The 15,493-nt window shown below is 42.6% G+C and overlaps 2 protein-coding genes across 3 annotated transcripts; one reads left to right on the top strand and one right to left on the bottom strand.

The window, feature by feature from the left end:
• Positions 1–982: 982 nt before the first annotated feature.
• On the bottom strand, positions 983–5,160 carry abhd10b (abhydrolase domain containing 10, depalmitoylase b). The gene is made up of 5 exons (XM_031850460.1): positions 5,051–5,160; positions 4,390–4,576; positions 3,220–3,331; positions 1,857–1,994; positions 983–1,766 (listed from the first exon to the last, which is right to left on the bottom strand). Exons 1-5 carry the CDS (start codon positions 5,142–5,144, stop codon positions 1,425–1,427), a joined length of 873 nt encoding a protein of 290 aa, XP_031706320.1. The 5' UTR covers positions 5,145–5,160; the 3' UTR covers positions 983–1,424.
• A 1,131-nt stretch (positions 5,161–6,291) lies between these two features.
• ythdf3 (YTH N6-methyladenosine RNA binding protein F3) lies at positions 6,292–14,374 on the top strand. 2 transcript variants are annotated; one of them, XM_031850409.1, is made up of 6 exons: positions 6,292–6,381; positions 6,485–6,731; positions 7,179–7,203; positions 7,511–7,590; positions 7,842–9,575; positions 12,199–14,374. In XM_031850409.1, exons 2-6 carry the CDS (start codon positions 6,708–6,710, stop codon positions 12,220–12,222), a joined length of 1,887 nt encoding a protein of 628 aa, XP_031706269.1. In that variant the 5' UTR covers positions 6,292–6,381; positions 6,485–6,707; the 3' UTR covers positions 12,223–14,374. The 2 variants fall into 2 exon arrangements, with proteins under 2 accessions (XP_031706269.1, XP_031706270.1); XM_031850410.1 differs by having other exon boundaries at positions 6,378–6,396.
• Positions 14,375–15,493: the final 1,119 nt, after the last annotated feature.

Here is a 15,493-nt window from a genome sequence, read left to right as displayed (position 1 = left end):
GCAGAGTGGGTGTTTGCTTATGTTGTTAGAATAGCTGCTTTAACCAGTTTGTCTCCCTGCTGACATATTGTTTGTCTTCTACACAAAGCAAACATTAAGACTTATGTTTGTTAGGGCATCCGTCTCTGAGTTTTTGGGAGTGGATTCATGTTGGAATTATGTAACAATACTACTTACAAAGCATTGCCTGGTAAACAAAAATCTGTGGTGCAAAAATATGCTTTGTGTAAGAAGTAAAGGGAGCCCAGAGTAAAACATCACCAGATGCACTGCCATATGCACGATCTCTTCTGCTCGCATTACAGCGGCCATGCTGTATGCTCCCATAAATTGATGTTTGATTTTAGTTTTGACATAAACTACATAGATCAACCATGAGTTAAAAGGTCACTGCTGCAGTTAAGTGGAGCCGAGAGAGTTAAGCGGCTGGTTTCGCCCCATTGAGCAGCTCGTGGGCAATGACATGTTAATAATCAACAGTCAAGTGGCTCCATTCAGCCGGCCTCTCTATGGCTAAAGGCCAGCAGGTATGGGGGAACATGTAACAGAATATTCTAACAAAAATAAAACTCACATGGCTGCAGCCTACAAGCCGTGATGATTTGTGATTCACACTATATCACCGTGATTCATTGTGTTGACATGCTGCTAGTACACCTGGCAAAATTACATTTCTGTCCAATTATTAGCCATTTACTTCATCTGGATTTGTATAAAAGGAAATATCCTTATTTTGAAATCTACTTTTATATCCGTTTAGCGATCATGGTGATTTGAGTTGGGGTCTGATTATGTCACTTTCAAAATTTGCAACTTTCACAAAAAACCCTCACACACTCCAGAGCACCTAACGTTGGACTTTCAGGTTTCTGTAATTCACCTCTTGATTTCCTAAAATTGTAAATACTTTCAGAACTTAAGTATTGTGTATGCATTTCAATATCAACAGCGCTCATAAAGATAGTCGTTTGTCAGTTGATTATGTTGGGTTTGGTTGTGGTAACAGACTGAGACCTGCACTTCAGTGTGCAGAGGTTTTATTGGCCAAAACGGGTGAAAAGTGATTAAAAAAGGCACAGGAAAACTATGCGTCCAAGTAAAGAAAGAGGGGGAAACAGTCAAACAGGAAGAACAGCGGCAGGGACAGCGGACCTAATAAAGGCCAACATAACACTCCACATAATAACCTGGAACATACAAATGCAACCTGAAGATATAAGGGACCAGCTAACAGGGAACCTCCCTTTCATTATAGTTATCACTGTAACGGCATGTTGAAGTGACATGATAAAGTACGGGGAGGATAACACAAACGGAAAAAAGGTTGTATTTGGCAGACAAACATGCCATTGTTTGGTACATTTTCTTGAGGGTTGACTTCCCGGTAAACACAGTCCTCCTCTCATTATCTCAGCACCCCTTACTCAGACCACAGTGGTCAGCTTATCTATGAGATCATCAATAGTGTAGACCATGAGCTTGATGTCGTCCCGCTCGGACATGCGGTGCTGGCCGTGTCGCCGAAGGATGACATCCACGTCGTTGCTGAGGATGCGTTCTGCGACTTGCATGGAGATGTGCCAGGGGACGTCCTCGTCTTTGAGGCCGTGAATGAGCCGTACGGGACAGGTGATGGGGATTGGACTCTGGAGCACGCAGTGGTTTTCTGCCTCTCGCAGAAAGTCCATGCTAAACTTGTAAAGACCCTCCTCCGAGTGTTTGGTGGGCAACGTCCACTCCCCCTTCTCCTCAAACTCCTTGCGCGTCTGCGCATTAAAATACGGAAGAATCCAACTCAATATTCAAACAGAATGACATCAATGTGACATGCATGAGATAATATGACATGTTCCTACCTCCAGAGGAAGAGAGTTGAACGATGTGACTATTTGATCAGCGGCAGTGGAGATGCCCACCAGCGCTGCAGTCTTCTCTGGTCTCGCAATGGCCGCCAGCAGCATGAACCAACCGCCTATACTGGAACCCACTATTATCTACAAGTAAGCAATAACACCACGAATAGACTGTAAATCATGAACAATTGATTAATAAATACAAAATTAAAAACAGTCCTTAAAGACACCAGACTCGTGCAGTAGAATCATAGCAGTGGAAGACGAATGATACCGCAAGTGTTGTAACACAGTGCCATCTGCTGGAGGTGTAGTGGAACATACAATGAATACTGGAGGTTGAAATGATAATAATTCACATTTTTTATTGATCATGCTGTTGCCCCGATTCTATTTTTATTAATTCTCTAATACATCTTTTTTTTCTGGTTATTTTTTGGGTGCAAGATTTTGTTTTATAGAATTAAATGTATAGAAGGATGATGAACATACAATAGAAAATACAAACATGAGAAACTCAAAAATGAGTTTTTGCTTATTGTACGTTACTTCACTTGGATGTTTGAGCTTCCCTGAGCAGAATGAAACATGTGCAGAGTTTGATGCTAGAAGTCTGTTTTTACATTCAGCTGTTGGAAGTTTCTTTGTGCTCAACTTAAATCTTGAGTTTAACACGTGGACGTACCAGCAGGATTTTGTGACATAACAGCTAGTTTGGAGCCAATCTTGGTCAAATATGCAACTTATATAAGTGTGATGTAGAATCTATTGTAGAATATTTTGTATTTTCATAGAATCTGGATTTATGAATTAGGGAGAACGAGTAGATGTAATTCTAAGAGTTTTTAACTTTGTTTTGGAAAAACCACATCAGACAGAAATTATTATTAAAAGTATTATGTGTTGAAACAAAAACAAAAAAATCCACTAAAAACTAACATTAGTCAAATTCAATAATTAAGTTTAACATAACATTTATATTGTGCCTGTGTGGCTCAGATGTTCCCATCAGAGTATCTAAACATCTTTACTGGTTGATTTTAGGAGATGCACTTGTATCACTGTGAGAAGATGCTTCATTTGGCTGTAAGCTATTAAAAACTAATGAGTCTTATAGTTTAACGCATGCATATTGAACAACAATCACCCTGTGATTATAACTCGACTGAAATCAATGTTTTGGGACTCGTACATGTTACACTTCTTGTCCAGCTTGTTGAAAAACATCCATACATTTAAATACGTTTTCCTTTCATGACAAGTCTCACAGGAAGAAAAACACTTGTTCCTGAGAGCATGAATTATGACGTTAAACCTGTTCTAAACGGGAACCGACTCTCAACCCGTGATCCTAGGAAATATTTACCTGTGGCCCCTCTACCAACTCATCCAACACGTAAAGGACGTCTTTTTTCCAGGTACCAATAGTTCCTTCTGATAGCACCCCCTCTGAGGCCCCATGTCCGGTGTAGTCAAACCTGGCAAAACATAAATAGAACAGCCAATGGTCATGAGGGGGAAACAAAGGGAAGCCATGAGAGGCCACGGAAAAGGTTAATGTAGATTATTTGAGACATAAGTAGATTAAATCAGTTTTATACAACACTGAACATTGGATGAGGCCTTTGACTTTTCAGTATGATGGAGCCATGTATTTCATAGCCAGTCACCTCAGGAATGGAGGCTTTGAAATATACCTCCAGCCGTTCCAGACATCGCATTGTCATTCAAACTATTGATTGAAAATTGAGAAAATAACCAGATTGATTGCTGGTTATGGCGTCTCACACGTTACCAGTTGTTGCATCATTTAAATGCAAACCTTTGGCTTTTCAATTTTGAATATTAATGAACAGAGCTTGTCTGTTGAAATGAAGGATCTCAGTGAAAAGGATCAATACTTGTTATCGTTTTAGTTACATTATTTAAGACATTTTGTGCATGCAAAATTCACTCTCCATAATCAAATCCACTAAAATATATTTTGTATATACTCTGTTATCTTGGTTATAACTGCATTTAAAACAAACACAATTAAATCTATTATTCATACTAAGGCATATTTTGCTTGTTTGTTTGTTTCACAGGGCCGCTATATGTATTGTATCTTAATTATATGGTGACGAATTATTCTAAGCAGCTGTCTCACAGAAATTGCATTCCTTTTTCTAGTAATTATTCCAGTAAACACAACTTTAAAAAACTATACAGGTGCTTCTCCTGTTATTTGATCAAGGCTGTAGGAGCTGTGGGTGTGTGGTGGGAGCGTGCATCTTTTCCAGTTTGTACATTTTATTTATACTCCTTGCAAAGCTGTAACACACTTTAGATTATCCGTGTTCAGTTTAAAGAGCTATGAGAATCAAGTTTAATTGCCGAGTGCAAACGTATTATTTGCAGGTGTTTCTCAGTTTACAGATGGAAAAGAAGACTCACGACATCCAGGACAAACACTGTATGTATGAGGTATGTTTGATCTGATCTATTTTCATTTAGTATAAGATTATGAGCATTGTGTGCACCTTGAATGACTTACCTAAGGTACGAGTGACCTAGTGACCTACAGAACTCCTCCAGTGCCTCAGCTTTCTGCCCATTCATGTTGGAGCCATATCCTGGGAGGAAGACCACACCTGGGCTCTTCCCCTTCACTCTTCTGTAGGCCAGCTTTGGGAGGTCTGGTCGTGAAGCATACTGGACTGTGGACTTGTGTCTCCTGACCCCTGGTTGGCACAATGGAACGTATCATAGCTATGACAAAACGTGTTACGTAAATGACTCGCAACACCCTACGGTGAAATAGCTTAATTAGAAAAACATCTTTGCGTGATACAATGTCACACACACACACACAATTTCGTAAGATAAGGCTTCTCTTGACGCAAACTAGAAAGCAGCACATGGATGGTGGAGATACAACGTGGTCATTTTTTTCCCCCCATGACGACAAAAATATACCAAGAATGGAGGCACAGTTACATAACGAGACCAAGTAATGTCGAAGAGGTTTTTAATACAGCGACAATCGACGGAGGTGACGCAAAAACATTCACAAACACCGCACCGTTCACATGCCCTACATTTTTAAGACGACGCAGTCTGCGTGAACCACACCCCCTCCTCTGCGTTTAAATGTCCTCATATGAAACTCAGACGTCAAGAAATGTGTTGTACGAAGACCGGAGATTTGAACAAACCTTCCAGACGCTGTGAAGACAAAGCTGCGAGCCCTCCATTACTTAAAATATGTGAAAGTCCTCTGCGGCAGGACCTCAGCGCCACGGCTGCCATACTGCTCCGCGACCCACTGAGGAAGTATCGCGAGAGTAGCAGCACCAGTGACTCTCGTTTAGTCAGAGCACATGTAGTCCATTACGTTACAACTACAGTAACGCTCTGTGGAGCAGTGGAGGAAGTACTCAGATCAGTTAAAGTAGTGTAAAAATACTCCTGTCCTGCATTTTAATGTTGTAGCTGATTTTATATCTAGTGCTCACTGGGTACTGTTGGACAGTTTCATCTTTACAATTCATCATGTTTTATAAACTGATAATGTTTTGTATGCAACATTATAATCTGCAAAGGAACTATAGTCACTACATCCATCAGACAAATGCAGTGGAGTAAAAGTACACAGGAGTAAATAATATTAAAGTACCTATAGATATACCTCATATCCGTACTTGACTAAATATAGCCGTTATATTTCACTAAACATATTTTTCTCAGATGCCAAATAGAAAAAGACTACATTTATTCTCCTACTACTACTACTACAGTACTACATGTCTGCACTTCAGTAACATGTCTTTAATGGCAGCCAAAAAACTTATTTTGACCTACTCTTTAATACAGCCTACATGAGTGTTTTATACTCAATATTTAGTTTTTATAGGCCATGATGAAATACGTATCCACATCCTTTAATAAAGCAACATTAGCAATACCACACTGTGAAATAATCAGTTTCAAGTTACCCCGAGTCCTCCATTCAAAATGGCTCCTGTGAGCTTATTGTTTAGGCCTATGACATATTATAAGATTGTTAATAATAATGCATTAATGTATAAGGGTCATTTTAATGTTGTAGTTGGTTGAATCTCTTTTATAATATAATACATATCTTACAGGTTAATCAGATGCTTTGATTAAAAACATAAATTTGAAATGAAGTGGAATAAAACTAGAAAATAGTAGAAAATACAAGTACCCTTTTGTTTTTGAATGCACTCTATTTTGTATTTCTTAAAATGTATTTTATCCACTTGATAATTCAGACGTGCATGTGTTTGACATAGTACCTAATGCAGAGGTGACTATATTATCTTGATATCAGATTGAACAGTAGCTGGTCGATAAAAAGGCTCGACATTGCTCTGAATAGAGAATATAATGTAGTAACTTGTTGTGACTGTCATGTGAAGTGTCAGCTTGCAACATGACTCAGAGCGTCACAGGCGGAAGGTCACGGAGCAGCAGAACGGAACGGAAGCGGGAGTAAAAAGCCCATCCGCCATTGTGGAAAATGGTAAGGGATATTCCAGTAAGACACCAGGCACTTTCAGGTTGACTGCTGAAGGCCATCTGTGTGCAGGATCGCACATATTTAACCGACGCTTTCTCCTCCACAGACACACAGTCGCCGTTTGTAACAACGAGAAGAAGCAGATCGTCGTCGGGTCGGACCACGGGAAGGAAGGAAGAAAAAAAAAAAAACCCTCCGCCGCGCAACCGTTACAGAGCGATTGGACGACCCGAGAAACGAGCCAGGGAAAGCACCGGAGAGCAGAGAGAAACAGGGGGGGAAGCCGTGGACAGTCTCACGAACCAGCTCTCAGTGTCGCTTCCTGGAGGATGTCTGCGACCACAGTCGATCAGGTTCGTGTACCGGCAGCCCAAAGCTGCTGTGAATTAGCCGTGAAACTTTGCTGACAACAGTTTTGATCCGGTTTGGGCCACGCCAGATCAAACAGGGTACCAAAAAAAAAGAGAAAAGTCTTTGATATATGGTTAGCTATTAGCTGTGATGTAGGCCGGATGAATTACCAACCCACTCTAGCTGGACCCGGTTGCCAATGCGGCACCGTTTAGTTACTGGATGCCACATCGTTTGACATCCGGCAACCTGTAAATGTTAACATTCCGTGCTGATGGTTTTCGACTGTTATATATATTTATTTATGTAGCATACAGCCTGCTCTCTCTCTCTCTCTCTCTCTCTCTCTCTCTCTCTCTCTCTCTCTCTCTATGTGTGTGTGTGTGTGCTTCTCGTTTCCTGTCGTGATCTAACAACATCTCCTTTTCCTGTGCTGCTCACTGTTTCAGAGACCTAAAGGACAAGGAAATAAAGGTAATGCGTTTTAACACTGATGATTTAAATGGAAAAACCGAGCCCTCTTTTTATAAATTGCACATCAGAGTGTGGCGGTACCATCTGTTTTGATTAATTGAAATGAGCTAACATGCTATCTGCTTACTGTTGATTGTGCTTTGAAACTGTAGCCTGATATTATGTATGTTCCCTAATTCTGCGTTTGTTACACCAAACTGAGATCTCGTCAGTTTTCGATTTTAGATAATTAGTTGAGCTGGAAATATTTGTGACTTCCAAATGAGCACATATGATGATTTACTGTCCTTTTGCTTCTTATCCCCAGTGCAAAACGGATCAATGCATCAAAAGGATGGTGTGAATGATGATGATTTTGAGCCTTATCTAAGCGGCCAGACAAATCAGGTACTTTCCTACATTAAACCATAATATGGTCTGTCCAGAGCGACACCGTGTCACCTAGTACTTGTGGACAGTATAACCTCATGTAGCTACAAAACACATAAATACAGTCACTTCTTTGTGAGTTTCTGTTCGTTTCAAAGTATGAACTCGCAATCTATCTTCACTGTTCATAATATGAGGTCACCATGTTTTAATTATTTTGTTATTTGTCGTCATGTCTAGTGCGTTAACTGTCTCTCTATGTCCCACAGGGTAACAGCTATCCACCAATGTCTGACCCCTACATGCCCAGCTATTATGCTCCCTCCATCGGTTTCCCTTACTCTCTGGGAGAGGCCGCTTGGTCCACAGCAGGAGACCCTCCCATGCCCTACCTAACCGCCTATGGACAGATGAGCAATGGCGAGCCGCACTTCATCCCTGACGGCGTGTTCAGCCAGCCAGGTGCCCTTGGGAACACCCCTCCCTTCCTGGGCCAGCATGGCTTCAACTTCTTCCCTGGTAATGCAGACTATTCCACCTGGGGTACCAGTGTCTCTCAGGGTCAGTCCACACAGAGCTCAGTCTACAGTAACAGCTATGGGTACGCCCCCAGCTCGCTGGGTCGGGCCATCACGGACGGACAGGCGGGCTTTGGAAGCGACACCCAGCTTAGTAAAGTCCCGGTGCTGAACAGCATTGAGCAAGGTATGACGGGCCTCAAACTGGGTGCGGACATGGTGGCAGCTGTCACTAAAACCGTGGGTTCCCCCCTAGGGGGCACAGCAGGTATGAGCAGTATGGCAGCCAATAGCCTCCCTCCGTCTGTCAGCTCATCTGCACCTAAACCTGCCTCCTGGGCAGCCATTGCCAAGAAGCCGGCCAAGCCGCAGCCCAAGGTCAAACCCAAAGCCAACATGGGGATGGGGGGAGGTGCCATTCCCCCGCCCCCCATAAAGCACAATATGAACATTGGTACTTGGGATGAGAAGGGCTCTCTGAACAAGCCCCAATTAGCTCAGAATATGATGCCCCCGCAGCCTATGGTGCAGCAGCCTCTCCTAGCTCAGCCCCAGCCCTTACTGCAAAACCCGTTGCCTCCTCAACATCAACACCAACACCAACATCAACACCAACACCAACACCAGCCCCAACACCAACATCAGCCCCAACACCAACATCAACATCAACACCAGCCCCAACACCAACACCAGTCCTTCCAGCTCCATGCTCTCCAGTCCCCCCAGCACCCCCAGCCCATGCCCCCTGGCCATCCACACATGCACCTCTCCTCTCAACCTGGTCCCCTACAGCCCCTTCATCACCAACAACCCCAGCAGCCTGGCCCTCCCCCCAACCGCTGGGTGGCTCCCAGGAACCGCGGTGAGGGCTTCGGTCTGGGTGGGGGACTCCCACTTAGTGCCTCCCCTTGCTCCGGAGAAGTGCATCCCGTGTTGGAGAAACTCCGTGCCCTCAACAACTACAACCCCAAAGACTTTGACTGGAACTTGAAAAATGGCAGAGTTTTCATTATCAAGAGCTATTCTGAAGATGACATCCACCGCTCAATCAAGTACTCTATCTGGTGCAGTACAGAGCACGGCAACAAGCGTCTGGATGGTGCCTACCGCTCACTGGGCAACAAGGGGCCCCTGTACCTGCTGTTCAGCGTCAACGGCAGCGGGCACTTCTGTGGTGTGGCCGAGATGCGCTCACCAGTGGACTACAATGCCTATGCAGGCGTCTGGTCTCAGGACAAGTGGAAGGGCAAGTTTGAGGTGAAGTGGGCGTTCATCAAAGACGTGCCCAACAACCAGCTGCGACACATCCGGCTGGAGAACAATGACAACAAGCCAGTAACCAACTCCAGGGACACTCAGGAAGTGCCTCTGGAAAAGGCCAAACAAGTGCTTAAAATTATCGCCACTTACAAGCATACCACCTCAATCTTTGATGACTTTGCACATTATGAGAAACGTCAGGAAGAGGAGGAGGCTCTGAGGAAGGTGAGATGAACATACATGTAAATAACCCTGTCCCCTGTAAATAGCTTGATTGTATGGTTGAGACAGTTCAGTTTAGTTGCCCTTTAGTCTAAAGGGAGGTAACTTTCCCTGAATCACTGCTACGGGCTGGAGCCAGACTGTAATCAGCTAATCTTGTGCCACCTGCTCTTAGAGAGAGGTTGCAACATCCTGTAGCTCAATGAACAGTCTGGTGTGAATGGAAGTTCCCAGAGGCCCGTCAGCAGATTGACGTGCCACCATTACTCATAGGCAGGTTCAGGAAACCCTAATTCCTCATCAGCCATCTTGTGCAGTTGAGACTGCGATGATTTGCCCAAGTGGAGTTAGCGTAGCGATTTCCTGAAATAGCCCACATTCCTGGCATTCCTTTCTATCAGACAAAGGCAGATGTAGGCTCTGATCTCCCTTTGATCAACGAGCCTCTCTGCTCTCCACAGGCTCCTCATGCTTTACTAGTCTTTAACAGCATAATCCCTCGGCCTGCAGACTGGCTGCAACGTACCTCAGACTTGGTGCAGTTTTCCTTTTAGATGTTTCCAGCAAAATACATGATAAAAATGCATTGTTACATTTTTTTTTTTCTGTGCACACAGTTCTGAAAAGCTCACACGCAGTGTAAGCCTGCGCCCTCCGAGGGGAAAGCTAAAATATGTTGCAGAGGTAATAACAGTGGTGTACCACAAATGTTAGTCTAAGTGGTAAAAAACTATGTGGGATGCTACTGCTGTGGAAAAACAGCAGCCGAGGGGGAGAATGACATGTTATCACTGCTGGCATCCTGCAGCATCCATTCTTAGATTCACCAGTATGCTAATCTAACCCCCCCCCCCCCTCCATGACCAGCCCCCTCCTTTCTCTCCCAGTCCTCCACTGCTGGTGCTCCATTGAGGCTGTATTGACTCCTCTCTGCTGACCTTGTTAATATGCGCTGGGTTACTTTCTCATAAATATTTCAAGTCAATGTTTTCAGGCTTCTGAAAACAACCTGTCAGTAGAAAGCCTGTTTCATCCTGCGTGGCGCGGGCGTTGCGCTGTGCTGCTTTTGTAGCCCTGACCTCCTACATGACAGGATCGGCCCGGCTCAGGCCTCGCCCTCCTTCGCCTGACAAGGGTAATTGTTCTCCGTTGTCTGGCCTGTCCTTCCCCGAACTGTGAGGGGTGTCAAACCAGCACAGCCACCTGCACTATCGCACCTTCCCAAAGGGGTTTTTCTTAAAGATAACTTTGGATCTAAATGTTGTTGCAGGATGTTATTAGCATAACTAATTTGGCAATTAATACTTAAAGGTTAGCTGCTTCCTTCCCCTACTGGATGTAGTAATAAAGAAGCTCATGCTGCGTTAGGGTGAAAACCAGTCCGCCGTCCCCGGAGCCAGTCTGAGCATCCATTGTGGGGATAGAGTTACACTGGTCTTATAGGGCTTTTCTCAAACCACTGACATGGACACTCACTCCTCAAAGATGGCACTGTAATCCTCTTTTACTGTAATCCATGACACATCCTTGAATATTTCATATTTCCAGGCCGGCAGTGGAAACCAAAACATGTCCAAACATTTTGTTTAGTATATATCTTGAGGCCTACTCAAGTCATTTCCTCTTGCATCGGATACTCTCTTGCTCGGTGTCTCACTTATCTTAACACTAAACAGAAAGCATAATGGTACTTTAGTGATTGGTTTTCCTGCCAGTAGAGGAACTCGGTGTATCAACAGTGGGAATGATAGACTTGATGTTGTCATCTTAGAGGTTGTTTTCATCTGAGGAGTTTGTAAACACTTTTTTTTTTTTCCTGTAAATAACTAATCATGATTTTTATACGACTGTCTTTATTACTTACGTTAAGTTAAATTGTGCTCATATTGGAATATAATGTTTAGATAATTTGCAAAACATCATTTGATTTTTGGAAACGAGTACTTTCCATGGAGAACAGGATGTCAAACTACAAAATGGAACAACGTAGGACATTAAAAATGAATTTGGTATTAGACTTCTGGAGAGAGACAGCTGTTCTCAAAGAGTCAGAATTGATTGAAAAGCAGCACACCGACACTGATCAGTCCTCAATGGACTAATGCTGTCAGCTTATCTTATATTTGAGTTGTAATTGATTAAAAAAAGATATATTCTATGTATAATTCAAAGACCACAAGTATTCCAGATAGAAACATTCAATAAATAAGAGTAATTATTGACATTTGCCGAGTGGTACGAGTGCAGATGGACACAATGAAGGCATTCATTCGATACAGCTCTTCTAAGGAGTAAAATTAATATTGATCTCCTTCATAAATGGCTTAGGTCACAGTAGCATGATCAGGATCTCTTACTGGATAATATCTTCAGGGCCTCGAAAACCAATTGTGACATCTATTAGGATGTCAGAGTTTGTCGGCGGTCCCAGACTTCCTTGCTATTTACAATTTCACATGTATCTGACCGCATAGATTAGCACAAGTCAAAGACTTGGATATTCCTTCAACATTTGACGTTCATCCCGTGAATGACAGACGTGTTTGTTTCCTGTTTGCTTGTGTCCTTTGTTTGCTCTTGTTCTGATACCATCCACTGATTACCTCTCTGTTTTTTCTCTCGCCAGGAGCGCAATAGAAATAAACAGTAACCTTCAAGCAAGCTCTCTGCTAGAACTGCAACACTAATGATGTAGGACCTTACATATAATTTGCCTAACCACAAGGAGGAAAGGCTCTCACAAATCTTTTCCGCTGAAGACGACAATGTATCTGAACACTTGAACATGACAATAGATGGACTCATCTGTATCCGTTGACTGGTGCATCAAACCCTGTGTTCCTGTCTCACGAGAAAAACGTAACCCACTTCGAAAAAAATCTGTCTTTAAAGCACTTTCAGTCCTCCTAAACAGCCTCTACCGTAACTCTCTAATTCTGTGTTGTTCTTCTTTGATTTAGTTTGAGAGCAACTAACTGACTAACCGAAGTAGTCAGTAGATTTCACCAGGCTTATTTGTAGTTTTCTTCTTTTTTTTTTTTTTTGTTTATGCCTCAAAATGGGATATTGGTGAGCTTCATCCGCTCCTGAAGAGAAAATAAAGATTATGTATGATTTAGTCTTTTACTTGAATCTGTATTCAACCATCTGATCCGAGTCCTCAGACAGAGGTTTGGAGGATTGACAGGTGGGATGAAATAATTGGGAAACAGCCACAATCATGCCAATCATAGGATGTATCCTCCCTCTACCTGTTCCCTTCCTTTGTGCATCTGTTTCTGTGTACCAAAAGATTACAATTATGCAGCAGGCTGGCAAACACTGGCCAATGCACATCTTTGTATTTTTTTTTTCTCTCTCTCTCTCTCTCTTTTGTGATTCTGTCATTCTGAAGTGCATTTGTCTGAGGAGAAACCTGCTGCTCTGGTAGAACTATAGCGCAGGCCTCCTTGGGTCCTGTGGGTGACTGTCTTTGCTCTGATGTTGATGTACTGTATCGTACCTCAGGCTCAATCAGACTGTCTGTCCTTAACAACTCAAAGCACTTTTGGGAGAATCCTCACATCACCCCCTCCCCCCCCCTTGGCTTGACTGGGATTCCCCCAAAACGGCAAGACATCAACTGCAAGGATGTGACAGTTTTCTCCTCTAGGTAACTCACTAGCTAAATAAAAATGATCCATGTTTAGCGCAAACCATGCTTTTGTGTTTTTGTGTACTCATTTGCCTCAGAAATGTGTGTATTACTTCTATGCTTCACACAAACTGAAACTATGAACTCTTCTCCTGCAGCCCAAGCAGATCGTTCCTCGCCTAGTTGCATATGTGCCTCTAAATAAATTTACAGTAGCAGCTCCATGTCCACATCTGCTTTGCATTGCAGCGTATTACTGACGAGTGTAAAATGTGCTGGTGCCAGTGGGGGTTGGTTTGACAATATCATCGGTGTACAATAAATTGACTTGAAGATGATGCTTGGGAGGCAGACCTGCCAGCCTATAGTGGGTTAGTTGATATATATCGATACAACTGCAGGGATTACAACCAATACTGGAATGTATAACGATGCATGGATGTGCATGGATGGTACAGGCAGTGGTGGAATGTAACTAAGTACATTTACTGTACGAAAGCACAATTTCTAGATACGTGCACTTGAGTAGTTGCTTTTTACGCCACTTTTTATTTCTACTGCACTACATTTTAGAGGCAAATGTTGTACTTTTTTACTCCACCACATTTAATTAATAGTTACTTTACAAGTTAGGATTTTACATAAAAAAAACATACGATCGTATAAAACAAACATTTGTTACAGATTAAAACAGTTTCCAGCCTTTTTGGCCGATGACGTTTCCCCTCAGGAAACTTCAAATTATTCAATATTTTACAAATTCACAAAGATTAAAAAACTACCATCAATTGGTCCAGGGGGCGTACAGTGATGGGGAGGCAATGGCTCCTCCCCCCCCCCCCTACTTCTGGCTCCCTTGCTCTGATCACACCCATCTTCATTTTGATCTCAACTACTCACCTGTAAAGTTTCGTGACTGCATGATTTATTTTAAACTGTCAGAAACTTTGTAATATTATCTTGAAATACAATGTGATGATAGATTATGTGGAATTTCCTGTTTGCTGTTTTCAATTTTAAATGACGTTATTTTGCTTTAGTTGCCAGGGCAGGTAAAGGTAGTACAGTAACCATAGACAGACTTTGACATATGTTAGACCTATAAAAAAAGACTTAATGATTAAACGATTAATTGCAAAATTATATGAATAAAATTGTTATTGAAATTAATTTTCATTGTGGGTTTTACCGACTGTTTCACGATCAGCATGCTGTTATATATACACGTTTTGTGTTGTATTATGTTTTCCTTAATTCACAGGAAAATAATGAGACAATGGGACATTTTTTTGTGCGCCTTGCTATTTATATTCTCTATATTTATTCCACCTTGAAATTAATACCTTTCCTTTCACTGTTTGTCCACCAGAGTGCGCCATCATATCACGGTTCTTTCAATTCAAAAGTCCTCCGCTCTCTCGAGAGACCTACTACAAAGCCCTTCCTGTAAGCAGCAAAGCCCTCTTTCTTCTCAAGCCCTCCAACTCCTACAGACACAATTATGCCAGGATGAGAAGTACTTGTTGTGCTTCCACAGCTTTTTTGGAGCAATTAATGCCAGCTCGCCAAGCTGTGCAGCGAGAGGTGGAGAGAAGAGGGAGAAAGAGGATGTGAGCAGGGAGAGAGAAAAATCCCTCTTTGTGTTTGTCAAGGGGGAAGAAAGAGCTGTAATTATAACATTGGAGGCTTTGGATTGCAACCTCTCTCCTCTCTCTGTGTTAATTTGTGCGTCCATCAGGTTCCTGCAGGCGGCCTTTGAAAAGACCACACTTTCCCTGCCTCCATTTGTGTGTGAAGACAAAACTAAGCAGGGGACAAGCCCTTTATTCACCTCACAACGCCCTCACTGTTACTAGCGTGTGATGGTGCAGAGATGGGCCTCTGATATGAAGCTGACTTTACTTTGTTCATGGAATTGATTAAATATGCAGTATGATAGCTTTTATTCTCAGACCTTTTTGCTGTTTATTTTTTTAATCATTAGAATGAAACAGGAAAATATATGCACTGCGAGCTTCTTTTCATCCAACTTCAATGGCTCGTCATGTTGTTTTTACCATTTTGGGATCAAACTAACTGGTTAATGACTTTAACGTTAGCAGGACTTAATTTGCCCCCATCCGCAGTGGTCAAAGCTGTTCCAAGAAAGTGCCAAGCAAATGTTTTTCTCCCCCCCTCCCCCAAATCATCAAAATGTCCTTCTGCAGAGGGATTCAGTTGAGTGAAGATGAGAGAGAAGGAGCATCCTCTGCTTAGTGAGCTGAAATGCCTTTGAAGTCTCAGTCAC

The sequence above is a fragment of the Anarrhichthys ocellatus genome, unplaced genomic scaffold (assembly GCF_004355925.1).
Source record: "Anarrhichthys ocellatus isolate YVR2014 unplaced genomic scaffold, GSC_Weel_1.0 scaffold10, whole genome shotgun sequence".
Classification (NCBI taxonomy): domain Eukaryota; kingdom Metazoa; phylum Chordata; class Actinopteri; order Perciformes; family Anarhichadidae; genus Anarrhichthys; species Anarrhichthys ocellatus.
This window is presented reverse-complemented; position numbering and strand designations above follow the sequence as displayed.

Excerpts from the sequence above, each read along its gene's own strand:
- abhd10b (XM_031850460.1), bottom strand. The coding sequence starts at position 5,144 with ATGGCAGCCGTGGCGCTGAGGTCCTGCCGCAGAGGACTTTCACATATT. Across the intron at positions 1,995-3,219 it reads AGTTGGTAGAGGGGCCACAG|ATAATAGTGGGTTCCAGTAT; the intron begins GTAAATATTTCC and ends GCTTACTTGTAG. Across the intron at positions 1,767-1,856 it reads TCAACTCTCTTCCTCTGGAG|ACGCGCAAGGAGTTTGAGGA; the intron begins GTAGGAACATGT and ends TTTAATGCGCAG.
- ythdf3 (XM_031850409.1), top strand. The coding sequence starts at position 6,708 with ATGTCTGCGACCACAGTCGATCAG. Across the intron at positions 6,732-7,178 it reads CTGCGACCACAGTCGATCAG|AGACCTAAAGGACAAGGAAA; the intron begins GTTCGTGTACCG and ends TCACTGTTTCAG. Across the intron at positions 7,591-7,841 it reads TAAGCGGCCAGACAAATCAG|GGTAACAGCTATCCACCAAT; the intron begins GTACTTTCCTAC and ends TATGTCCCACAG.